The sequence below is a fragment of the Chiloscyllium plagiosum genome, chromosome 11 (genome assembly GCF_004010195.1).
Source record: "Chiloscyllium plagiosum isolate BGI_BamShark_2017 chromosome 11, ASM401019v2, whole genome shotgun sequence".
NCBI classification, from domain to species: Eukaryota; Metazoa; Chordata; class Chondrichthyes; order Orectolobiformes; family Hemiscylliidae; genus Chiloscyllium; species Chiloscyllium plagiosum.
The window spans coordinates 86412452-86439868 of NC_057720.1; the positions used below are offsets into that span (position 1 = coordinate 86412452).

At 44.3% G+C, this 27417-nt stretch overlaps 1 protein-coding gene across 2 annotated transcripts in view; it reads left to right on the forward strand.

The window, feature by feature from the left end:
- Positions 1-27417, forward strand: part of LOC122554652 (pappalysin-2-like) — a 404730-nt gene that overhangs the window by 69574 nt on the left and 307739 nt on the right. For both annotated transcript variants that reach the window (XR_006313051.1, XM_043700014.1), the window contains exon 3: positions 16582-16727. Coding sequence is in view for 1 of the 2 variants with exons in the window: in XM_043700014.1 (XP_043555949.1) it covers positions 16582-16727 (146 nt within the window). In the remaining variant the exon portion in view is untranslated. The remainder of the gene's footprint in view (positions 1-16581; positions 16728-27417) is intronic.

Here is a 27417-nt window from a genome sequence, read left to right on the forward strand (position 1 = left end):
ATGGTCTGGCGATGGAGGAGTCCCAGGACCTGCATGTCCTTGGTGGAGTGGGAGGGGGAGTTAAAGTGTTGGGCTACGGGGTGGTTGGGTTGGTTGGTCCGGGTGTCCCAGAGGTGTTCTCTGAAACGTTCCGCAAGTAGGCGGCCTCACTTTCTCCTAGATACAAACTAGATTCAGCTTTCCTCTCAAATGGCGATGGAGGGCAGAAATGTTTCCATTACTCGAACGTGAAGTGCCTTAGCTTTGGCTGAGGGCCTGCAAGTTCAATTTGACTGAATACCGTCCATCCAGCTTGGGACTCTGGTCCCATTCCTAACCAGGTTACTGCGGTTAATTAGCTCCCTTGGGTGCTCAGCGTCTGCAAGAAATCGATACAGTCTAGGTCCAGTTCCTTCTTGCCTGAATCATTTCTCATTTGGTGCTGGGTTCTCACTGCCTGACACAAGGGGTTTCCTAGTGGGAGGTGTAAATGTCTGGAACCAGTTGACCCAGTACGTTTGGTGCAGTGCCTGTACATTGGGGTTGGAGTGGGAGGTGGAGTAGATGGTTTTGAGTCTGCCTCTCCTCACCCCCAAGCAGCCTTTAAAGCATCATTCAAACTGCCCCTAGCCATCTCAGGTTCATACTGAGCTGTCAGAAGGCCGCAAGGCAATGAGGTCACCTTTAATTATTTAGACTACAGTGAGTGAAGGTTCTGTAAAACAATCACTGGCGAGGCCAGAATGTTTTCCCAAGGTAGGAGATGCGGTTCTGGGCATAGCCAAGGGAATTTATACTGTAGCTGGCTGTGCTCTCCCTGAGATAGGCAAGTGTTCCATTTGTCAATGCTCACATCCCTCACTTCAAAACAGAGAGGGAGGAAACTGGATCATGTAACGATGAGAAACTGGAATGCAATTTGAGTTACACAGCTTCAGCAATCAGAATGACTGATCCAGACCAAAGTTCCCTTTGGAGAGCCATTTCCTCTTCCTGCCTTTCTGTTTTGGAAGGTGGTACAGGTGAGACAACAGCTTAGCATAACTACCGCTATGTACTACTTACTGCCAGATTGCTCACAAAGAAGAAGGAAAGACTAAGCAAGCTCTCCATATAGTTTATCTGCCATATAGTCAGTATGGTTTTGAGCGGGAAAGGTCATGTCTTACAAACCTAATAGAATTCTTTGAGGAGATGACAAAGTTGATTGATGGGGGAAAGGGCTGTAGATGTAAATACATGGATTTTTCCATATAGTTTATCTGCCAAGTGAATGCCGGTGGCGTGGATATTTGAGTGCCGGTGGTGAAAAGCTCTGGTTAGACCACTTGTGGAAAACTGCATCCATCTGCGGACACCCCAGCACAGGGAGACATATTGAACTTGGAGGGAGTGCAGCATAGATTCACCAGTTTGTTAGTCTGGGGCTAACATGCTTAAATAATGGGGACATTAATGGTAGCTGTCTTTTCCCCAAGCATGGCGATTTTGAGACTAGGGGGCAAATATTTAATGTGAGAGGAAAGAAATTTAAAGAACACATGAGGGGCAATGTTTTTACACACAGGATGGTGTGTGTGTGAACAAAGAACAAAGAAAGTTACAGCACAGGAACAGGCCCTTTGGCCCTCCAAGCCTGTGCTGATCCAGATCCTCTTTCTAAACCTGTCACCTATTTTCTAAATGTCTGTATCCTTCTGCTCCCTGCCCCTTCATGTTTCTGTCTAGATACATCTTAAATGACGCTATTGTTCCCGTCCCTACCACCTCCACTAGCAACGCAGTCCAGGCCCCCACCACCCTCTGCGTGAGGAAATTTCCACATATATCTCTGTTAAACCTGTCCCCTCTCACTTTGAACTCATGACCCCTAGTAATTCAGTTCCACACTCTGGGAAAAAGCTTATTGCTATCTACCCTGTCTGTACCTCTCATGATTTTGTAGACTTCAATCAGGACCCCCCTCAACATCCGTATTTCTAATGAAAATACTCCTAATCTATTCAACCTCTCTTCATAACTAGCGCCCTCCATAACAGGCAACATCCTGGTGAACCTCCTCTGCATCCTCTCCAAAGCATCCACATCCTTTTGATAATGTGGCGACTAGAACTATACACAGTATTCCAAATGTGGCCAAGACAAAGTCCTATACAGGTGTAACATGACCTGCCAACTCTTGTACTCAGTACCCCGTCCAATGAAGGAAAGCATGCTGTATGCCTTCTTGACCATTTTTACTGACCTGCATTGCCACCTTCAGAGAACAATGGACCTGAACACCCAGATCTCTCTGTACGTCAATTTTTGACAGGACTTTTCCATTCACTGTATAGTTTGCTCTTGAATTGGATCTTCCAAAATGCATCACCTCGCATTTGACTGGTTTGAACTCCATCTGCCATTTCTCTGCCCATCTCCAAACTACATATATTCTGCTGTATTCTCTGACAGTCCCCTTTAGTATCTGCAATCTTGGTGTCATCAACAAATTTGCTAATCAGGCAACCAATACCTTCCTCCAAATCATTTATATATATCACAAACAACAGTGGTCCCAGTATGGATTCCTGTGGAACATCACTGGTCATAGGTCTCCATTTTGAGAAACTCCCTTCCACAACTACTCTGTCTCCTGTTGCCCAGCCAGTTCTCTATCCATCCACCTCGTATTCCCTGGACCCCATGCAACTTCACTTTCTCTATAAGTCTGCCATGGGGAACCTTATCAAATACCTTACTAAAATCCATGTATTTACGTCTACAGCCCTTTCCCCCATCAATCAACTTTGTCATCTCCTCAAAGAATTCTATTAGGTTTGTAAGACATGACCTTTCCCGTTCAAAACCATACTGACTACCACTGAAGCCCATTTTTTTTCAAGTGGGTATATATCCTATCCCTCAATATCTTCTCCAGCAGCTTCCCTACCACTGATATTAGACTCACTGGTCTATAATTACCTGGAGTAGCCCTGCTACCCTTCTTAAACAAGGGGACAACATTAGTAATTCTTCAGTCCTCTGGCATCTCACCCATGTTCAAGGATGCTGCAAAGATATTTGTTAAAGCCCCAGCTATTTCCTCTCTCGTTTCCCTCAGTTACCTCGGGTAGATCCCATCCGGACCTGGGGACTAGTCTACCCTAATGGCTTTTAGAGTACCCACACTTCCTCCGTCCTTATGCTGATTTGACCTAGAGTACTCAAAGACCTATTTCTAACCTCAACATCCATCATGTCCCTCTCCTCGGTGAATACCAATGCAAAGTACACATTAAGAATCTCACCCATTTTCTCTGACTCCATGTATAACTTTCTTCCTTTGTCCTTCAGTGGGTCAACCCTTTCTGTAGTTACCCTCTTGCTCCTTATACATGAAGAAAAGGCTTTGGGATTTTCCTTAACCTTGTTTGCTAAAGATAGCTCATGACCCCTCTTTGCCCTCTTAATTCCTCATTTCAGATTAGTCCCACATTCCTGATATTCTTCCAAAGCTTTGTCTGTTATCAGTAGCCTAGACCTTAAGTACACATCCTTTTTCCCTCTTAGCTAGTCTCACAATTTCACCTGCCATCCATGGTTCACTCATCTTGTATTTCTATCCTTCATTTTCACAGGAACATATCTCTCCTGAACTCTCATCAACTTCTCTTTAAAAGCCTCCCACATTATTTAATGAGGATTTACCTTCAAACAGCTGCTCCCAATCTACATTCCCCAGCTCCTGCCGAATTTTGGTATAGCTGGCTTTCCCCCAATTTAGCTCTCTTCCTTTAGGACCATTCTCGTCTTTGTTCATGAGTATTCTAAAACTTACAGAATTATGATCACTATTCCCAAAGTAATCCCCTACTGAAACATTAACCACTTGGCTGGGCTCATTTCCCAACATCAGGTCCAGTATGGCCCCTTCCTTAGTTGGACTATTTACATACTGCTCTAGAAAACTCTCCAGGATGCTCCTTACAAATTCTGCTCCATCTAGATCTCTAACACTAAGTGAATCCCAGTCAATGTTGGGAAAATTAAAATCTCCTACCACCATCACCTTGTTGCTCCTACATCTTTCCATAATCTATTCACATATTTGTACCTCTATCTCATGCTTGCTGTTGGGAGGCCTGTAGCACAGCCCCAACATTGTTACCGCACCCTTCCTATTTCTGAGCTCTGCCCATATTGCCTCACTGCTTGAGTCTTCCATATTGCCCTCCTTCAAAACAGCTGTGATAACCTCTCTGACCAATAATGCAACTCCTCCACCCCTTTTACCTCCCTCTCTATCCCGCCCGAAGCGTCGATATCCTGGGATATCTAGCTGCCAATCATGCCCTTCCCTCAATCATGTCTCAGTAATAGCAATAACATCATGCTCCCACGTACTAATCCAACCCTTAAGTTCATTTGCCTTACCTACTATACTTCTCACATTAAAACGAATGTATCTCTGACCACCAGTCCCTCTGCATTCATCATCTGCTACCCGCCTACTCTTCGCCTTAGTCATGCTGATTTCATTATGTAATCCCTTACAGGCTTTAGATATTGCTTCCTTACAGTCCTCTAACCTCATTTGGTTCCCATCCCCCTGCCACATTAGTTAAAACCCTCCCCAACTACGTTAGCAAAAGCACCCCAAGGCAATGGTTCCAGTCCAACCCAAGTATAGAACATCCAATTTGTAATCATCCAACCTCCCCCAGAACCAGTCCCAATATCCCATAAATCTGAACCCCTCCCTCGTATGCCACCTCTCAAGCCATGCATTCATCCTGCTTATTCTATCATTCCTACTCTGACTAATGCATGGCACAGGTAGCAATCCTGAGATTACTACCTCTGAGGTCCTACTTTTTAACTTGGCTCCTAACACCCTAAATTAGGGCGCATTGTATTGGGGGCAAAGTACTAACTTGGATTGAAAGTTGGTTGGCTGATAGGAAACAAAGAGTAGTGATAAACGGCTCTATTTCGGAATGGCAGGCAGTGACCAATGGGGTACCGCAGGGATCAGTGCTGGGATCACAGCTTTTTACAATATATGTTAATGATATAGAAGATGGTATTAGTAATAACATTAGCAAATTTGCTGATGATACTAAGCTGGGTGCCAGGGTGAAATGTGAGGAGGATGTTAGCAGATTACAGGGTGACCTGGACAGGTTAGATGAGTGGTCAGATGCATGGCAGATGCAGTTTAATGTGGATAAATGTATGGTTCTCCACTTTGGTGGCAAGAACAGGAAGGCAGATTACTACCTAAATGGAATCAATTTACGTAAAGGGGCAGTACAAAAAGAACTGAGTGTTCTTGTACACCAGTCAATGAAGGTAAGCATGCAGGTACAGCAGGTAGTGAAGAAGGCTAATAGCATGCTGGCCTTCATAACAAGAGGGATTGAGTATAGAAGCGAAGAGGTTCTTCTGCAGCTGTACAGGGCCCTGGTAAGACCACACTTGGAGTACTGTATGCAGTTCTGGTCTCCAAATTTGAGGAAAGACGTTCTGGCTATTGAGGGAGTGCAGCGTAGGTTCACGAGGTCAATTCCTGGAATGGCGGGACTACCTTACGCTGAAAGACTGGAGTGACTGGGCTTGTATACCCTTGAGTTTAGAAGACTGAGAGGGGATCTGATTGAGACATATAAGATTATTAAAGGATTGGACACTCTGGAGGAAGGAAACATGTTTCTGCTGATGGGTTAGTGCCGAACCAGAGGACACAGCTTAAAGATAAGGGGTAGACCATTTAGGACAGAGATGAAGAGAAACTTCTTCAACCTGAGAGTGGTGGCTGTGTGGAATGCTCTGCCCCAGAGGGCAGTGGAGGCCCAGTCTCTGGATTCATTTAAGAAAGAGTTGGATAGGCTCTCAAGGATAGTGGAATCAAGGGTTATAGAGATAAGGCAGGAACAGGATACTGATTAAGGATGATCAGCCATGATCATATTGAATGATGGTGTAGGTTCGAAGGGCAGAATGGCCTACTCCTGCACCTATTGTCTATTGTCTATTCTGCTTGTAGGACCTCATCCCATTTTTTGTTTACCTATATCGTTTGTGCCAATATGCACCATGACTGGTTGTTCACCCTCCCCCTTGAGAATGTTCTGCAGCCCATCCGAATCATCCCTGACCCGTGCACCTGGGAGTCTTGTTTTTGACCACAGAAATGCCCATCTACTCCCCTTACAATTGAATCCCCTATGAATATAGCCCTTCCACTCTTTCTCCCGCCCTCTGTACAGCAGAGCCAGCCACGGTGCCATGAACCTGGCTCCTGCTGCCCTCCCCCAGTGAACCATCTCCCCAACAGTATCCAAAATGGTAGACCTGTTTTGGAGGGAGATAACCGCAGGGTCACCTGCACTGCCTTCCTGCTCTTTCTCTGCCTTTTGGTCATCCATTCCTTTTCTCCCTCGGCAATCCTAATCTGCAGAGTGACCAATTCACTAAACATGCTATCCATGACCTCCTCAGCATTGTGGATGCTCCACAGTGAGTCCATCCGCAGCTCCAGAGCCATCATGCGATCTAACTAGAGCTGCAACTGGACGCACTTCCTGCACATGTAGGAGCCAGGGACATCAGCAGCTGTGAGGAATGAACTCCCTGAGGAAGTGGTGGATGTTTAATAGACATTTGGCTAAGTGTTTGGATGGGAAGGGTTTGGAGGAATATGGGCGAAGTACAGGCAGCTGGGACTAGTTTAGTTTGGGATTGTGGTTGACATGGACTGGTTGGACTGACAGGTCTGTTTCCATGCTGTGTGACTCCATTGCTTGCTTTGTATTCTCTGAACCTCTAATCTCTTTAGTGAAAGAGAAAATTTGATGGGGTAAATTTATTTCCTTTGCCGCTTTGATTCTAATGTAAGGGGCACAATTTTAATCTTGTGATTTAAAATAAACTTCTTTGAGGTGTGGTATCTGAAATTACTCAAAGGAACATCAACCTTCAGAACCCCCTTCCCAAAACATTAGAGCTGGATCCATTGAAAGTTGCAAAATTGAGATGGATCAGATTTTTTCAGGGAAGAGTTTGAAGAGATATGTAATCAGAATGGCTGGATGGAGTTAGAAACAGATTGTCTGTGATCTAATTGAATGGCAGAAGAGGATGGAGAGGCTGGAAGTCATAGTCATGGAGCTATACAGCATGGAAGCAGACCATCTTTGCCAACCATGCTTCCTAAACTGATCTCATCCCATTTGCCTGCTTTTGGCCCATATCCCTCTAAACCTTTCCTTTCTATGCAAATGTCTTTTAAATGTTGTCATTGTAGTCATCTCCCACTTCCTTTGGCAGCTTGTTCCATACACGCATCATCCTCTGCATGAAAAAGTTGCCCCTCAGGTCCCTTTTAAATCTTTCCCCTCTCACCTTAAACCTATGCCCTCTAGTTTTGGACTCCCCCACCCTGGAGAAAGGATTTTCACTATTCACCTTGTCCATGCCCCTCATGATTTTGTAAACCTCTAAAAGGTCGCCCCTCAGCATCCAACGCTGCAGAGAGAAATGTTCCATGCCCTCCAGCCATGGTCACATCCTTGTAAATCGTTTCTGCACCCTCTCAAGTAATAACATTTTTCCAATAGCAGGGCGATTAGAATTGTGCACAGTATGCCAAAAGCAGTTTCACCAATGCCCTGTATAGCTGCAACATGATGTCTCAGTTGTTGTGTTTGTCTGAAAGATTTCCTTTTCTTGTGACCGTGCAAATGTACAAAGCAAGAGCAAAATGCTGCTGGTGCTGGGAGTCTGAAAGAAAGTAGGCAAAATGGTGGAAGCTGTCAATTGGCGAGACAGTATCTGTGGAAAGAGAAATGGCCTTTAAGTTTCGGGTTGCTGACGTCTCGTCAGGTCTGAAAAATAATCAAGCTGTAACAGATACGTTCAGTGTTGGGAAAGGGAAAAATAGAAAGGGTATGATAAAATGGAAAATTGAATTAATAAATGACAAAAATACTCATTATGATTTGTACATTGCAATTTATTTTGACGTTGAATTCATGGTCATTGGATATGTACCACACAGAAACTGAGCTGACCAGGGATATCTTAAACTGATCTAGTCCCATTTGCAAGCATTTGGACCATATCCCTCTAAACCCTTCCTATTCATGTACACATCCAGATGCCTTTTAAATGTTGTAGTTGTACCAGCCTAAACCACTTCCTCTGGCAGCTTGTTCCATATATGCACTGCCCTCTGTGTGAAAAAGTTGCCCCTCAGGTCCCTTTTAAATCTTTCCCCTTTCACCTTAAACTTACACATTCTAGTTTTTGACTCCCTTACACAGAGGAAAATACCTTGGCTGTTCGTCCTGTCCATAATCCACATGATTTTATAAACCTCGATAAGGTCACCCCTCAGCCTCTGACGCTCTGGGGAAAACAGCCCCAGCGTATTCAGTATCTCCTTATGACCCAAACCCTCAAACTATGGTGACATTCTTGTAAATTGTTTGACGTATTAGGCTGACCAGCTTCCTTCTGTACTGTAAGCATCTGAGTCCACATGGTTAGCTATCCATTTCTCAGTCTTGGTTTATTATCACAGTTTCTGAGCCTGAAACATTTGTTATTTCGAATCTCCTTTACTCCTCAGTGATGCTGAGATGTCCGCTCTTGGGAAAGCCATCCAAGTCTGAATCATTCCTTTAACTAGGGGGGTTGATAGTTAGGATTGAGAGTGTATGCACAGGATTGTGGGGGACCAGGTGGAGAGACGACTGTTTGTCCCTTCCAGTGTTGCTTTTCCCTTTTGGTGAACCAGGTGGATCACATTACGCTCACTGCCCTGACCTATCCACCTGCTGCTTACGGATTGAAGAGTCTGGCTGAATGGTTTTGCAAATTGTGACTGAGCTAGTGATCCCTCTGCAGGGTGGCAGTTTGTTCTGAACCACTTGTTGGAACAATTAGTTTCTGCCTTTAATCATCCCGACAGTGATGAAGGAACCCCTGATCCCTGGCGTTCGAATACTCTCTCTCGAGTTCCTGGTTCATAAATAGAGGTGATAAAGTGGCAACAAAAAGTTTGAGAAGAAGGAAACAACCTCTCAGGGACTGTGGAAATTTTTAATGAGAGGTATGTCTTTGTGAACCTACATTGCCACTTCTTAATGCGTTGAAAGCAGTAACAGAGACTCTTACTCACTTTGTTACGGCATGCAGTGTTTGTAATTGAACTGAAAGTCACTTGTGTGATGTTTATGGAAGCATTCTCTGCGTGCTGATCACCAGGAGGCATGTCATTTTAAGCCAATTGAAAACCTGAGCATATTTTGTAGCTGGTGTCAGGGCCAACTTATACCCAGGACCAATTGAATGTGGAGTAAAGGCCTTTGCAGACCCAGTAAACAAGCATTACCAGGTGACGAGCAGCAGTCAAGTCCCGGTGACGAAAGAGTGTGTATCAATTATTGCCCTTTCAGAATTCCTAGAACTCAAATGAATAGCAAACTTTGCAAAGGTTGAAGTCACTGCATTCCTGTTGTGTATCACATGTATTCTGCTAAAGCACATATGTAGCCTGCACCAGTGTTAAAGCTATAAACCATGGCTCGTGCTCCAAATATTCAGTCGGGCAGTGTTTCAAATCTGTCAGAACGTATCTGCCCGACATTTCCTTTGCATAGCTATCTGTCACACACAGTTTCACACAGCAATTTTACAATTAAGGGTTTGAGTAATCCTTCGCAGTCTCGGAGGGCGCAGAGTGATGCCAGCAATAACAATGATTCTTAAAATTGACATCATCCTGAAAGAAAATAAATGGATCAGAATTCCGCAAAGTTTTAAGGATGAGGCCTCAGTTGGTGTGGAGTTCATTTCGAAGCCTTCACCACCGAGATGTGAAAATGTGGCCTGCCAATGTCATCGCCCTTCCCATGGGGTTGACAAGTTCATGTACAACCCTCTGAATTATCCAGAGTCGCCCAGATGTTGCAATGCAGAAACAGGTCACTTAGCCCAACTGCTGTACACCAATGGCCAGGCTTCCTCTGAGCCAGTTCAACACAGTTTGGGAAGGTGAGGTTTAATAAATCAGTGTAAGTAGTGTGTTGCTGGCTTCAGGCAGCTATCCAAGAGTGAATGCAAGGCTAAAATTCGGCTGCATCTCAAGGAGAGGTGGGGGGCATGTGGGGGTTCAGTTCAAAGGGTGGCTCAGTGGCTAGCACTGCTGCCTCACAGCGTCAGGGATCTGGCTTCAATTCCAGTCTCACGCGACTGTCTGTGTGGAGTTTGCACATTCTCCCTGTGTCTGTGTGGGTTTCCTCCAGGTGCTCTGGTTTCCTCCCACAGTCCAAAGCGTGCAGGTTAGGGTGGATTGGCCATGCTAGATTGCCCATAGTGACCAGAGATCTGCAGGCTAGGTGGATTAGCCATGGGAAATGCAGGGTTACAGGAATAGGGCAGGGCTGCTGGGTTTGGATGGGATGACTCTTCGGCGGGTGGACTTGATGGGCTGAATGGCCTGCTTCCACACTGATTCCAGTTCTAGGGTACAGCTGGCCTCCGTGATTTATCTGTGACAATGAGAGTCTTGTGAATAGCAGCGTTATAGAGGTGCTGACTTCTTAGCTAAAGAGTCTGTAGGATGGAAAGTAATAGTTGACAGCTAGGCATCAAGGAGGAATAGATGTGTCGTACATGACTCCCTTGGATGTGTCTCTCTTTCTCTCTCCAAATGGTATTCCATTTTGAAACAAAGTCCCTGTTAACTCACATCAATAGCTCAGTTTGTTTCAACCCAGTTGCTGCCAGACCGGCTGAGCTTTTCCAGCACTTTCAGTTTCTTTTCCACGTTTCCAGCACCTGCAATGTATTGCTTTTGTTAAGTTTTGGATACTGATGAAAGTGAAAGTTCATTTGGGGAATGCAGCTAAAGTTAGGTCTACAGAGCCACAGCTGGCTTAGTTGTGCAGGAACACAGAGGACTAGATGGGTCAAACTGATAGGTGATGTGTAGATAAGGGAATAGGCAGGTACTTGATTGTAAACTTGGATCAGGATGTGAATGGGGAGAGAGTGGAACAGTGGTAATGCCAGTGGGCTATAATCCAGAGGGTCCACACTCATATTTTGGAGTTTTGAGTTCAAATCCCATCATGGGGGCAGATGGTGAAAATTAGCATCACCTTGAATTGAAAACTGAGTAATGGTGCCACCATTGTTATTGTCAGTTGTCTGAAAGACCTTTCTGGTTCACTCAGTCTCTTTATCTTACTGCATCTGGCCTACACGTGAGTCCAAGCACTCAGCAATGGTGGCTCATTTTATAAGGTGCCATGCAATGGCTGAGCAACCCAAATGACCATTAGGGATGGGCAACATGTGCAGCCCTTGCCAGTGATGCCCAGATCCCATGAAAGGATAAAGAAGAAAAGCATCTGCAGTGGTACGTTGTGCCAGTGATGCCAGCATCAAGGATGTCATTCAATGATTGCAAAGCACCCTGGGGAGGGGGTTGGTGGTGAGCAGCAATTGGGTGTGGTCCCCATTGATATCAAGGTTATAGGTCGAAAGAGAAATGTGTTCAGAATTCAAGGAGCCAGGTAGGATCTCAAAAGTGGTTTCATCTCATGTGTGAGTGTATATAGAAACAAGAGGATCCAGCAGTTGGAATATGTGGCTGCAGAGATGATGGAGGAGGGAGGGCTGTTGATTAATGGGGCATTGGGACTGGCGGTTGGGGTGAAGGAACCTGTATAGGCTAAACTGGGCCTGCCAGAGGCAGGACCAATTTCCTGGTGTGAAACAAGCATTAGAACAGACCTCGTTCATAAAATGGAGTCAAAGATGAACAGGTAAGACCGTACTGAAATGTTCAAAGAGGACATGGTTCAAGTACAGTCACACAGGGCAGAGCAAATACTCCCAGACCTACCTGGGTGGAGAAAGAGATAGGGCTGACAATGAAGTGTCTTTATGATGGATATCAAGAGCGTGTTCAGAGGGGAAATGGAAAAGTGAATAAGAGAAAAGACTGGCAACTTAGGTTAAAAGGAATCAAAAAGCCTTTTGTATGTGATTAAAAAGTAAAATGGCGGTAAGAGGAAGATTGTCTGATTAAAGACCAAAAAGATGATTTTTAGTTGGAAGTTGGGAGTGTGGCTGAGGTATTTCATGAGTCAAGAAAGGGGATGGAGAAGTGGCACTCAGTGTATTTGTCCCTCAGAGGACTATAAAATGATTCCACAGAGGCTGCTATCCCGTCATCAAGTCACCCTTGATTTATACATGAACAATCCTTGACTCCTTCAGAGTCAGCTACCAGAGTGTCAGCATCTCTGACACTTCGGTTTTTATCTGTCAGCCAGGGCTCTTTGACTGGACCAGGTTAACAGCCCCAATCAGGGAACTCATCTTCTATGAGTACATTACAATCACTCCAGACCAGAAAAGAGTGAGAGCCAGTTAACTGGCCTCCTTCTATGCTATAACCATTCTGTAATTCCATGATCCTGTGATCTACCTTCACCTTCTTCTGAGGTCTTCAGGCACAACATGTTAGATTCACTCCATGTGATATCAGGAAATGGCTAAAGGCACTGGATCTGGCAAAGGCTATGAGCCAAGACAATATCCCAGCAGTTGCACTATTGATGCTGGAGAAAAGCAATTGAATTGACTCTAGGGGCTTTGGATATTCAGAACAGAGAAATCTGGATATAACCTCATTGGGCTTCTTAGAAGCCACTGGTTTTACTTATGATACGGCCAGGTCACTACTGAAGAGTAGGTAGATCCCATTCACTGACAAAGGAAGTATGCGCCCCCATGGTCACATGTCCCAACACAAGATCACACTTCAGTTAGATTCAGTAAAGGGGATGGGCATGTACCCTCCTTCAATTTCTTTTACCAGCATTTACTGCACCCCCTGATGGGAGGTCTCTTGCCTTCTCGCTGCAGAAGAGTTGCCTGATCCCAGTATCCCTCCTTAGTACTGCAGGCTTGCTCGCCTCCCCCTGCGGAAACTTGGCAACCTTCGTTTGGATACAACATCCACTTGCTCTCTGGAATTTGTTTAACTTGATTCATACCCTCAGGAGTGCAATAACAGGGATTGGTAACTGTACTGAGTCAGAGCTGGAAGCTGGTCTCCTGTGCTCTCTCTGCCTCCCATTCTCTGCACTCTGTCTGTGCCCCGATAAATCCCACTGGTCTGTCTGGTAGTCTCCGGCAGTCAGCTTGGACATGCCATAAGTTTTGGCAGTTAAATACACAGGCATCTCTGCCTCACTGAGCGTAGAATATAGGAGCAGAATTAGGCCATTTGCCGCATTGAGTTTGTTCTGCCATTTGATCTGTTCCTCAACCATATTCTCCTGCCTTCTCCCCATTACCCTTGATCCCCTATCAAGAACCTATCTATCTCTGTCTTAAATACACTTAGTCACTTGGCCTCCATAGCCTTCAGCATGTGTCAGTTCCACAGGCCCGCCACCCTCTGGCTGAAGAAAATCCTCCTCACCTCTATTCTAAAAGGTTGTCCCTTCCCTCTGAGGATGTGCTCTTGGGTCCTAGTCTCTCCTACATCTTCTCCATGTACACTCCATCCAGGACTCTCAGTATTCTGTAAGTTTCAATCAGATCCTTCCTCATCCTTTTAAATTCCATCGAGTACAGACCCAGAGTCCTCAACCGCTCCTCATACGACAAGCCCTTCCATCCCTTGGGTCATTCTCGTAAACCTCCTCTGGATCACGTCCGATGCCAGCACATCCTTCCTTAGAGATGGGGCCCAAAATTGCTCGCAATATTCCAAATGCAACCTGAGCAGACCCTTAGACAACCTCAGCAATACATCTCTGCCCTTGTACTCTATCCCTCTTGAAATGAATGCCAACATTGCAGTTGCGTTTCTAATGGCCAACTGAACCTGCAGTTTCGCCTCAGTACCACCTTTTCCAACCTGAGGAGGGCTTCCTGCATTTCCTACGTGCTTTTAGAAACTCAGTTTCCTATCAGTCTCCCATCTCCATTGTTCCCAGTTGGTTGGGGCTAACTCCTGGTGGGTTTCTTCTGGAACAGGAGTATCTGATTGGCTCATAATGATCAGCCAGTGGGATAGCCTGTCTGGATCTTGTTACTCACAGTTGCTCTTATTGGGAGGGATGTGAGGTTTTGAATTCCTTAAGGAGAATCAGTACTTTTGTAAGTGGCTTCTGTCTTAAGTGCCTGTACGCGTAAGTCTAAAGCAAGTTGCTTAAGCATCTCAAATTCCAAGTACGTCTGGTTAGGCCAGTTCCTGAGGGGGCAGAATTTTTAACAGTACTTTGACACTAAGTGGGACACACTTAAGATGGGAATTTTTGAATCAGTGGCACTTCTCTCAGGCAAGAGGGAGTAGACCTTTTGTGCATTCCCTGGGAGCTGACACTATGTGCAGAATGACCAATGTTGGACTAACTACTTTAACCGCTGTGCTACTTACCCAAACACTGCTACCTCTGCCTTGTCAAACTTGGGAACTATCTGAGCAAATTGAGTTGCCTCTATCCTCAAGTCTAAGTCTTTGTGATTCTTGCTTGTCAGCTTGAGCTGAATTGGTTCAACCTCCTTTCCCTGTGGATTTTCCTCAAGGTCTTTCTCATCTCCTTGCCCTTTCGTCTCTTTCCCATCTTTCCTCTCTCGGTCTGATTCCTCCTCTTTTTTTTTCTAAACATTCAAATTTTTGCTGCTCCAATTGTAATCTCTCCATCCATTTTATTATCCTCACTTTCCACCTGTAAACTGTTGGCCACCCATTTTTATAGTCTTGGGTTTTCCAGCTTTCGTGAAATCCTAACCTTAAGGGCTTTTTAACTGTTTGAGGTTCTGAACTTTTAAATCCTCATAGTGACTTCCCCTAATTCTGTTAGGAATGGTCTGACATCCAATGCAAACATTTCTATATTGTAACAATGCAAACTCAAGAAAGCCTCTTATGTTTGTTTTCCTTTAAAATTGTATTCACTGTGACAGTCTACCCATTCTGATTCTTTTGTTCTGTGTGTTCAAATTCTGGCAAGAGTCCTATTTTGTTAGGACCAAAGTCCAGGACAAGGTTTATCCAATTCAGTACACTTCCAGAGAGGATATACAGAACTGTTAAGCTCCTGAGTGAAAAGAGGTGTACAGGTTCTCCTTCCCTATCCACATCCCACTTCCCCCACTGGTTCCACACAAGGTATGGAGTCATACAGACATTCAACATGGAAACAGACCCTTCAGTCCAACCAGTCCACGCCAACCATTTTCCCAAGCTAAACTAGACCCATTTGCCTGCACTTGGCCTGTATCCCTCCAAACCTTTCCCATTCATTAACTTACCCAAACTTCTTTTAAAGGTTGTAACTTTACCTGCATCCACCACTTCCTCTGACAGTTCATTCCACACACAAACCACTCCCTGTGTAAAAAAGTTGCCCCTCGTATTGTTTAAAACTTTGTCCGGTATAACCTCAACCTGACGTCCTAACTCCTGTTACTCAAAGGTCTGAGCAATGAAGAAAAGCATGCAAAAAGCTGCCTTAACTACCCTGTATACCTGTAACTTTCAACAAATTATCTTCCTGAACCCCTAGGTCTCTCTATTTGACAAGCCCACCCAGGGCCCTATCGTTAATTGTATAAGTCCTGCCCTTGTTTGTTTTACCAAAATGCAATACATCGCATTTATCCAAATTAAACTCCGTCTGCCACTCCTCAACCCATTGACCCAATTGATCAAGATCTCTTTGTATTGAAAAGGATACCTCCCCTTTCTCCCATTCCTTCACATCTGCCAAATGGCCTACCCCTTATTCTGAGATTGTGTCCCAGATGCTAGACCTCATACTGCCCCCAGTGAGGGAACCATTGTTCCTACATCTGTATCGGGGCACGGGGAAGGAGCTGAAACACCACACCAGCACGATCGAGGCCTGTCCACCTCTGCCGAAGACTCCACACATTTGCGCTTTAACTAGTTGAGCTACATGGATTGAAACATTCCCAAGTTAAACCCTGATCCATTCAGGAGCAGCACGTAACCCATTAGGTGTTCTGGGGCTCTCGATTGGCACTTGTTTTGTTTCGTCCCAGTTGCCCAGTGGAAGGGGAGAGGATTTCTTTGATTTATAGCTTCTCTAGAGTTGGTGCTGACTTTAGATTTGTGTTCATGTATCTTTGCGCACACTGCATTTTTAATTCCATGTGACTGAGTTTTCAGTGTAAATCCTACAGACGTTCCCCAGGCAAACAGGAAAATGGTGTAAAGAACATACTGCCATTGTTCTGCCAATACCGATGATTGTTTAGCAAAGTAGTTATGTTGGATGGTGAAGCAAAACCCTCTTCAAAGCTCTACCCCTCTGCTGATGTCCACCTGCAGTTGAGCAAATCTTATAACTCTCAGCCTTAAGTCTGATTGTCATCTGTGTCACTCTTTCCTCAATCCTTTTGGATTTCCGAAGTCATCTCCCCAGTCACTTTTTACAAGGTTGGAATAACTTGCTGTGGTTTTATAACTTGATCAACAAAACCCAGGGGCCCGTTGTTGCAGAGTGAATTGAGTCGTGTGGAGCTGACTAAACCCGATGCTGTTTTCTTCCCATTGCCTAGGACCTACATGAGTGTGAAGGAGCTAAAGGAGACACTGCAGATCAATGGCTCGATGTACCTGAACGTCTATTTTGCGAACTCGGTGAGGGAGGAGCTGGCAGGAGCTGCCACTTGGCCTTGGGATAAAGAAGCCTTGAGTCACTTAGGTAAGTGTATAATGAACGAAGTTCTGATAAATATCCCAAGGTCTTTCTGTTTTATTTTTCCAATGTGCCTGCAGGCAGGATTGAGAAGGAAGTGGTTTTTAAATGTCGTATACAGTACAACCTCGGTTGTCCGAATTTTGGATTATCCGAACAAGATCTCAAAGTCCTGATGCTTGGGTAAACCGTGCTATCCAAACATTCGATTATCCGAACAGAATACTTCCCGTCCATGTCGATCGGATAATCTATGAGGTTGCCCTGTATATGATTGGGGCATATCTCCCTGCATTCAGGTTTGTAGCCCACCCCTTGAAATCAATGACTTACTAGGCTTTTCCAGAGGGCAGATCAGAGTCAGCTACATTACTGAGAGCCTGGAGTCACTTGTAGGTCGGACTGGGCCATGATGACAGAGATCCCTTCCCTAAAGAATATTGGTGAGCAACATTGGTATTTATGACAATTCAGTGCTGGTTTTACATCACCATTACTGAGACTAATCTTCTATTGCAGATTTGTTTTGAGAAGGGAGAGGCTGAATAGGCTGGGGCTATTTTCCCTGGAGTGTCAGGGACTGAGGGGGGAACCTTACAGAGGTTTGTACGATCATGAGGGGCATGGATAGGGGAAATAGACAAGGCCTTTTCCCTGGGGTGGGGGAGTCCAGAACTAGAGGGCGTAGTTAGAGTGAGAGAGGATAGAATTAAAAGGAACCTAAGGGACAACTTTTTCATACTTTTTCATACAAGGGGTGGGCTACAAACCTGAATGCAGGGAGATATGCCCCAATCATATACAGGGCAACCTCATAGATTATCCGATCGACATGGACGGGAAGTATTCTGTTCGGATAATCGAATGTTTGTGCGTGTATGAAATGAGCTGCTAGAGGAAGTGGTGAAGGCTGGTATACTTACAGCATTTAACAGGCATCTGGGTGGGTATATGAATAGCAAGGGTTTAGAGGGATGTGGGCCAAGTGCTGGCAAATGGGACCAGATTAATTAAAGATTTCTGGTTGGCATGGAGGAGTTGGACTAAAGGGACTGTTTCTGTGCTAAACATCTCCATGACATTAATTAATAGTGAAAATCACTTTCTTCTCTTTCCCGTTTGTCAGGAGCATTAGCTACATGGTTTGTGGTCGTTGGACCTCAGGAGGACCAGTGGTGGCTCAGAAATATTAAAAGAAATTAGATCCATATAAATTATTGCCTTTTAAAGGACAGAGGCCGGTTGCCAAGCATTTTCTGAACAAATTGTTGTGCTAGTTGGTGTATCTAGAGGGCAAATGGTTAACAGTCATGTGTTCACAACCTGGGTATCCTATTGACCCCAGACTTGAGTTTCTCGTTGTCGTCTTCATCATGGGGACTGTCTCGTCTTCCTGTGTAGCTGTTCCCTCAGCATGAGCTACTGAAACTGTCACTCGTGCATTTGTCACCGCTCGACTGTTCGGTGGCCCTTCTGGTTAGTCTCCTGTGCTCCACCATACCTTCAGCCCATTCACATTCTGCTGGTGTAACTTATCCCAAATTCAAGTCCTCCTCGTCAACGTGCATTAGCTTTTTTGGTGTTCTGACAACTCAATTTAAAATAGTCATGATTTGGAGATGCCGGTGTTGGACTGGGGTGGACAAAGTTAAAAATCACACAACACCAGGTTATAGTCCAACAGGTTTAATTGGAAGCACTAGCTTTCGGTGCATCGCTCCTTCACAATGACCTGATGAAGGAGCGACGCTCCGAAAGCTAGTGCTTCCAATTAAACCTGTTGGACTATAACCTGGTGTTGTGCAATTTAAAATAAGCATTTCAAATGCCTTCCATGGCTTGTAGCCTCTGTGTTCCTGTTGCACTTGTAGTCCTCTCATTTGTCCAAACTACCTGGCTCTTTTCTGCCTTTCTCCACTCCTTACTTCACCGTTGGCAACAGCCACACCCAGGCATTTTCTGCCATAATCTTTCAGCTTCTTTTCCTCTTCCTTGAGCCTCACATCTGCATCAATTTTATGGCCAAGCCAGCAAAAGATCTTTTGTTTGAGCACCAATAGGCGAGTTGTTGTATGTTGGTAAACCAAGCATTGTGTGGTGTACAGGCATGGTTTCCATCACTTCCATTATATCCAGAGCCCTGTATTTCAGAAGGTGCACGCAACAAGTCAACATGGACAAGTTGATAAACCCAGTGTCAATATCACTAAGGGAATGCACTATGTCAACAAGGTACCCTTTAATAAGCCACCAAATTACTCGAAATGCTTTGGACAATAGCTTTCTTCCGCAATTTAAAGTCATAATTTATTGCAAGAAACATAAATTTGAATAGTTGATGCAATTAATTGTCTTTTGTGAAAATCTGGAAATGAATGTCTTACCTCTGGATTATACCATTGCCTGTGTTGAGTATGTATAAGCAACAGACCTTCCAAGGAAACTGGCTGAGACATTTTCTGTGGGCGATAGAAGCTAGGTGTGTTAATTAGGCCTAGTGCCATGATGGATTGCTCTTGCCGGTTTGTTTGGAGAGAATGTTTTCAATTATTTTTCCAAATTTGGCCTATGATTCTCTGTCTCTGACAGTTTCCTGACTGGGAAGTGTTGAGCAGACAAAGATGGTACATTTAGCTCGCACCACCGTGAAATGAGAGAGCTGCATTTGAGCTGTTTCAGTATAGGTCCATTTCAGGAACACGGGGCCAGGCTCCAGTCTAGGCCACTGACCTTGACTGACTAAGGCAGAATCTCTTGATGGGCTGCAATCCTCTTTGATTGTGCAATGGTCACAGATCGCCCACTACAGACTTCTTTTTGACGTCATGTGTTATTTGGATGTTGCTGTTGGCAGCATTAAAATTCTTGTTTTAAAGTTTCTCCAACTCTTCAAAGAAAAGAGTTTTGTTTTTAAAGTGGGAGACTGATTGAAAATTGCTAGTGTGTCTATATTTTAAAACCAGTGATATGAGAGAAAGTGATTGATGTCTTTAATATTTGATGTGCTGAAAAACAGAAGGGAATATATAATCCCCTGTGGGATGCTATTTCCTGTTCATGCTTTGATTTACTGAGTGCTTAGGCAGCGTACGAGATTCACCTTGCATCCCTGTGACCTTGTCCAATTTGCATATATGTCTATTAAGCTCTCCAGCCCTCACCTTTCATCCCCACCCATGTGACCTCCATGTCACCTATTGCCTAACTCCCAGTCCATGCTCCTACAGAACCTCACCTCACCACCTTCAAAGGCATTCATCCAGTATCCACTGTGGGCAGTCCTCAGGTGTCATACCAAGACATTGAAAAGATAAGGTTCCAAAGAAAAAGATCTCACTTAAACATATTTGATATTAAAACTAAAGGTCTCATTCACGAGATCCATGAAATTGCCATCAGTGGTAAATTTGAACAGAACTTCTGTTCAAACCAAAGTCCTTTAATAGCCTTTTATAACTGTCATTCAATGTGTTAAATCAGATCCGCAACTAAGATAAGTGATTTTCGTTTTGTTGAAACTCAGCCAAGTATTCATATGCGTACAGCCATAATAACCCTTGGAAAATGTCAACAATGAAGTCTGTTGAATCTATGTCAACAGATGGCTGCTGTTCCTTTCTAAGTTATAACAGGTGACTCATCAATGTCACTGACAGCAGGTCTTTTTCTGTTCACTCCAAACGAGAACTGCAGTTTTTCTTAAAAGAGCTGGAGATTTAGATAACTTCAGGCCATGACACTTAAGCAGAACTTATCTGTCCTTCATGACGTTTAATGCCATTCATTCAAAATTATGACTTGCATACCATGCAGTTAAAGGTCCTGGAGTATTGAAATCAGTATGGATTTCAAATGTCTGTGCGGAGGTTAGGTATCTCTCCTGGCAAAACACCCAACCCCCCCCCCCCCCCCACCCCCCTCCCTCACTGACAAAAATGTGAACTGGCGAACATGGGAATGGGATTTCCAAATACATGGCTCTCCTATAATTTATAAAGGTCTTGGTAGTATTGTCCTGACACTGCAAGAGTCTGGCCCTTGATCTGGTAAAGGATTCACTTCAGTTTACTGCTGAAAGTCAGCAAATACAACGGACGCATCTTACAGATCAGAATGAGAGGAAATCCCAATGATTGTGTATAACCTACACTCAACTGATGGGGACTCAAGGGCCTCTTACAACTAATGCCACTGAGTTTGATAGACATATTAAGCACAAATTATGATTGTCTATATGCATATAGTGGAGACTACTTGTGATTTACATTGAATGATCGACAATTGTCCTCTAACTCCCTGAAGCATAAGTAATAATAATGGAATATCATTCAGGTACAAAAGGAAACTAACCTATTCAGTTCCTGTCAACCAAGGTTCCTGTGCTGTCCTGTACATGCAACCAACAGGGGCGGCACATGGCTTAGTGGTTAGAACTGTTGCTAGGGACCCGGGTTCAATTCCAGCCTCAGGCAACTGGCTGTGTGGCGTTTGCACACTGTTTGCCCGGGTTTCCTCTGGGTGCTGTGGTTTCTTCCCACAAACCAAAGATGTGCAGGTTAGGTCAATTGACATTGATAAATTGCCCATAGTTTTCAGGTATGTGCAAGCTAGGTGAGTTAGCCATGGGAAATGCACAGTTACAGAGATGATTAGATCTGGATGGGATGTTCTTTGGAGAGTCGGTGTGGGCTCGATGGGCTGAATGGCCTGCTTCCGCGCTATAAGGATTCTATGATTCCGTGTGTTATAATTGCAGCAAACCTTCCGATTTGGTCTGAGCAACTCCACAGGCACAGGTCTTGTTTGGGAAGAGGTTGCAACAAGGCTGCTGAGTCAGTAACATGGAGAACCCCAGATGTGTGTGAAAATACAGCAGACAGATGCACTCCATTTGCACTGACGATCCCTCCCTCTGCAGCCCACAGTGAATTTCCATGGTTTTTGGATGAGGGAATCTATTGTATGGAAGTTATTAACAGATACTTAGCAACAGCTTTTTTAACTTCAGAGGAAAATTATGAAAGAGTTATACTGCAGTCAGATTGTTTTCTCTTGCAATGTAATCTAACTCAGGAGCATGACATAAACAGTGAAGGGTGCCTTCTGTTCACTCCCAAGTGACTGTGAACTACTGAAAGCCTTTCTCCTCGGCTAACAGCAACACAGAGTCACCACTCCGATCCAGACTTCTACTTTGCCAAACCATCAACCAATCGGTCTATTTATATCCATAGTTAATCTCCCATAACATTGCATACAGCGTGGGCTTCAGGCGAAGTGAGAAGGTAGGAAGTGAGAATGCCTGTTAGCATCAAATTCTGATTTTAATGTTACTTCTTGTTAAGGAGCCAGACTTGTAGCATTTTGGGAACAAAGATGTAGCTTTTTCTCTTCAAGTTTGAGTTTATTCTGGAGCCTAGCCATAGCTATTGAGAAGTGTCTTATAAGACTGGTGTCCTATAGCACCGCCACTGGTGGTTGATATAATTACAAGGTGACAAGTTTACATGAGCAGGTTCCATAGCAAGTTAAAATGGAATATAGGATAAAGTGAAAGTATAATAATTGTCTATGTGATGTATAAAATTGAAGTTTGCATTTGTGCATGTTCCCTCTGCACAAACCCTCCTGTTGTTTCAAATTTTGGTAGTACCTTTTTGACAATATTTACCATTAAACATCTAAGAGTACAGTAATAGTTTGTAATTATATGTCCCTACATAGAAAATGTTTGGTGACACTTTTTGATGAGCAGTCCGAAGATTTCTACCATTTATTTCTGGTCATTCTAGTTTCTAATGTAGAAAATAAAGATTATATTAAAATCCAAATGCATATCGCAGCAATAATATATTTATCAGTTGATATCCTTTCAGGTCTTGTAATGCATTTATTATTGTTTAGACATGGAAGCCTCAGCCTCTGCTGAGTTTATACATCTGCTGAGAGGGGAGGCATTGTTCGAATTCAGTTCATGCCCATTCTCTGTGAGGATCATTTCCCAGAATGCATCAGTAATTGTCAAGTTAACTCAATCATAAATATTTTATTGCGGATTGAGGGAAACATTCCATCAGGCTGAAGGACTTGCTCTCCTCCTGTTGTTGTTATTGAGCTCTGACTGCATTTTAAACTATAGACCTGTAGGCGGGGGTGGGGGTGGGGGCGGCTGGGGAACCTGGCCGAGGATGATCAGAATTGCCCCAAAAAGGTCCCACAAGGAGGGAGCAGGCTTCCTCCACCTCATGCTTCTGTCCCTGTGTCAATCTCCATGTGAGCTCCAACAGCAGAGAGGGCTCAACCAGATGTTGAAAGGGCTGCAGCTCAAATGTGGTTTCACTAACCTGTACTGGGTCTCTGCAGACCCACTGATTTAATTAAATACAGAAGATTCTGGAAAGATCCAGGTCTGGCAGTGTCTTTGCAGAGAGAACAATCGTTCATCAGCTTTCACCATAAATAGACAGGTGGCAGGAAGGGCTAAAGCAAAAGGAAAAGACTATAATAGGGTGAAAGGTAGGAGAGATTAAACAAGGAAGCACTTATTGGTTCATGGTCAAAAGCGAGTGATAATTGAATAAGTGAAGGAAGATACGCTGGACTCAATCTTGCATATTTTTGGCGCATTCCCAGTTGTACTATTTTGAGGCGTTTTTGCTCCAAGGTGAGTTCTCTCATGCTTTACATTAATTATCTAACCCCCAACCCAATGGTACCTCCTGCATCTGATTCTGGCCCCATCTTGCTGTGCCTCAAACCATGCCTTGCACTTGGCCAAGCCTTGGCAAGCCGGTGTTGTCCCTCATCAGCAGTGGAATGGCATGGCGTACACTCATGCACATACAGCCCATTCTCTACACCCCATCTTAACAGTCTCTGTATATAAGTCAGTGGTACCCTCTTCCCAGTGCCCATTGTAATATTTTAGTGCCCTGGTTCAGTTTTCAAGCATCAGTGATACAGTGCAAAATCGCCATTAACCAGCACCTAACCCCACAGTATCCTAACACTGCCAGCCTCATCAATGGGCAATGGAGTGGTTGAATATTGAATGTATGTGAGTATTTAGAAACAGCTGTTTCATGTATTTTATTATTTTTTGATTTGATTTATTGTTGTCACATGTAGCTAGTCACAGTGAAATGTTTTGTTTTGTGTGCAGTACAGGCAGATCATAACATACGAAGTACGTCAGGGTAATAGAATAGAATGAGAAAAACAGTGTTATGGCTGCAGAGAAGATGCACAAAGAGTAAGATCAACATTGGATCTAAAATTTGAGGGGTCCGTTTAGATTCGAAGGCTGTGGTGCAGGCAGCATCCGAGGAGCAGGAGACCTCATGTTTCGAGCATAAACTGTTCATCAGGATCCATTCAGAAGTCTAATAACAGCAGCAAAGAAGCTGTTCTTGAATATGGTGGTATGTGTGTTTAAGCTTTTGTATCTTGTGCTTGACAGAAGAAGTTGGAAAAGATTATAACCAGGGTGGGAGGGGTCCTTGGTGATGTTGACTGCCTTCCTGAGGCAGCGAGAAGGATAGGTGGAGTCAATGGTTGGAAGGATGGATGAGTGATGTGAACACTGGGCTGTGTTCACAACTCTTTGTGGTTTCTTATAGTCCTCGGCAGAGTAGTTGCCATGCTAAGCCATTATGTAACCAGATAGAATGGTCAGATTCACACTCAATGACATGCCACATGCATTTTGTCAACTTTTTCCTTCAGGAACACCTATTCAGGGTACCTCAAAGCTGACCTTATTCTCAATTTCATTTCCTCCTCATTCTCATCCAATCCTTTCACAAAAACAAAACCTTTTATCTTCCTTCAGATGTGAAGGGTCACAAGCTTCAACAACTGCTGGGAACAGAAAAATCCTCTGGATTCCTCTTCCACTTCATTGCCCAGCCTTCTTTGGATCTCACCACTTGTTGTCTGTTCACAATAGTTTCTGACCTTTCTCAGTTCTGATCCTGCCTGATCTGTCCTCAGAAAGACTTGCAGCTTTTCATCCCTCAATGAATTACAGTATCTGCATGGTTCTGAGCTCTTCTTTCATTACTTTTGCCTTCATGTCCACACCTGGGGCCTACGATCCACCCAAACTCTTGACCCTTTATCCCAGTATTGTCAAGTTGTTGAGTATTCTCCCTTCAGTGGTCTGTAATCCTCTCTGGAATTTTCCCTTGAGATCAGCCATCCTGAAGTTGTCTATCTCGTTGCTGTGCTTCCCTTGCTTGCCCTAATGTTCACCCTCTGAGCTTGCCTCACTCCGTTCCCTCTCGACCATGCCTCAAACCTATGGATAAAGATGGTGTTACTGCTGTTTGACCTACTGCCCTCTCGAAGAGACTGAGTTCTGTTTCTCTCCCCTGTGACATGAGCCCCATGATTCAACATCAAGTCATGGTCTCCAGGATTGTTACTGGATCCCATCTTCTGTAGAAAGTTCCCCTCTGCAGCCTCCAAACTAACCATTTCACATCCAGCTCCCCTTTGCAGGATCCACAAACAGGACAGCCCTGAGCGACCTATGCTTTCAGCTTGTTCCTGACCCACACAACTGATTTTTTTCTGAGCTTGACTATTTCTTTCTCCCACTTATCCATATCAGTGTCTGTGAATTTTCCAATGCCCCTCCGTCTCTGTTCCATTTGTTTTTCCTGCCTCTAACAATCTGTGCAGGCATCCAGTCTGTCTCTCTATCTTGACTCTAAAAAATAATCCGACATTTCCCTGTTCCCCATGATCAGTTTCCCAGTTGCACCTTCCAAGAGTCCCATGCTTAATTTAGCTACTGCCATTCTTCTTATAGTTCCCATCCACCGTTAACCTCCTCTGTTTGCATAATGAACCACACCTCCCTTAACTCCCTCCCTCCACATGGTTGCTGTGGGCACCTGTATGTATCCTATCTATACTTGCGTCTCCGTGGAATACTTTGAAACATTTTTGGTGCACTCGGATCCAGTGGAGGGTGTGCACCCTCACTTTTCTCTGTCAATTGAAATCTGTATCACTGTTGTCTCCCTTTAAAAAAAATCTCTTCAATCCTTGGCTTCCAATCTCCAACCTTCCTTCTATCTCTATTGCACACTGCAACTGCACACACCGATCCTTGAAATGGTAAGATTAATTCTGCCTTAGAGCTATTGATGTCATTGTGCCTACCCCTGTCTGTGAATGCTGCCCCTGGGAAATACTGTCTTTCATGTTGATGCCAGGTTTCTCCTCAGTTGTTTGGGCACTGAGTGGTCCATTCTGCCTGGAATGTTTCCTGCTGTGTTTTTGTTTTTGTGAAGCTCTTCAACCGGCATGTTGCTTGTTGATCCTCATCTCCATCCCGATAGCTGGGAGGGCCTGGTTTCTTTGAGTTGGTGACACTTCTGTGGTAATGTCCTAACTATTCCAGGCGATGGTGCTGTAATCACTTTCTGAAACTAACATGACCAGCCAGCCTATTATTCATCTCTGTCTCCAGAGATAATGCACCAATCACAGTCCATTCCAGCAAACGCGCGTAAAACATGTCGATACCATTCCCTAATTTCAGCTTCCCCACTAACACAATCTGTTCCATTCCCAAATTCCAGCTCTCCCACTAACACAGTCCAGCCCATTCCCAATCCCACTCCTCTGCTATCACAACCTGTCCCATTCCCAAATCCCGGCTCCTCTGCTTATGCAATCTGTCCCATTCCGAATTCCCTGCTCCTTTGCTAGTGCAATCTGTCCCATTCCCCAATTCGCGGCGTTTCCACTAATGTAACCTGTCCCATTCCGAAATCCCTGCTCCTCTGCTTATGCAATCTATCCCATTCCCTAATTCCCGGTTTCTCTGCTAAAACAATCTGTCCCATTCCGAAATCCCTGCTCTTCTGCTTATGCAATCCATCCCATTCCCTAATTCCCAGTTTCTCTGCTCACACAATCTGTCCCATTCCGAAATCCCTGCTCCTTTGCTAATGCAATCTGTTCCATTCAGATCCTGGCTTCTCCGCTAACACAATCTGTCCCATTTCAAAATCCCTGCTCCTCTGCTAATACACACTGTCCCATTCTCACATTCCAGCTCTTCTGCTCACACAACCTGTCCCATTCCCAAATCCTGGCTCCTCCACTAACACAATCTGTTCCAATCACGTAATGGAATCTGTTTGGGTGGAAATGAGGAATGGCAAGGGAAAGAAGTACAGGTGGGATTTGATTAAAGGTCCCCAAAGAGATGCCTCACTGTAGGATGAGTATAAATGGGAAATAATGGAAGCATATCCGAAGGCACTACAATACTCTATTAGATTTAAAATAGTGATGAAAAGGATAGGCCAGATCTAAAAGTTGAAGTTCTAAATTGGAGAAAGGCCAATTTTGACAGTATTAGGCAAGAACTTTCAAAAGTTGATTGGGGGCAGATGTTCGCAGGTAAAGGGACAGCTGGAAAATGGGAAGCCTTCAGAAATGAGATAACAAGAATCCAGAGAAAGTATATTCCTGTCAGGGAGAAAGGGAAGGCTGGTAGATTTAGGGAATGCTGGATAACTAAAGAAATTGAGGGTTTGGCTAAGAAAAAGAAGGAAGCATACAGGTTCAGACAGGAAAGATTGAGTGAATCCTTAGAAGAGTATAAAGGAAGTAGGAGTATACTTAAGAGAGAAATCAGGAGGGCAAAAAGGGGACATGAGATAGCTTTGGTAAA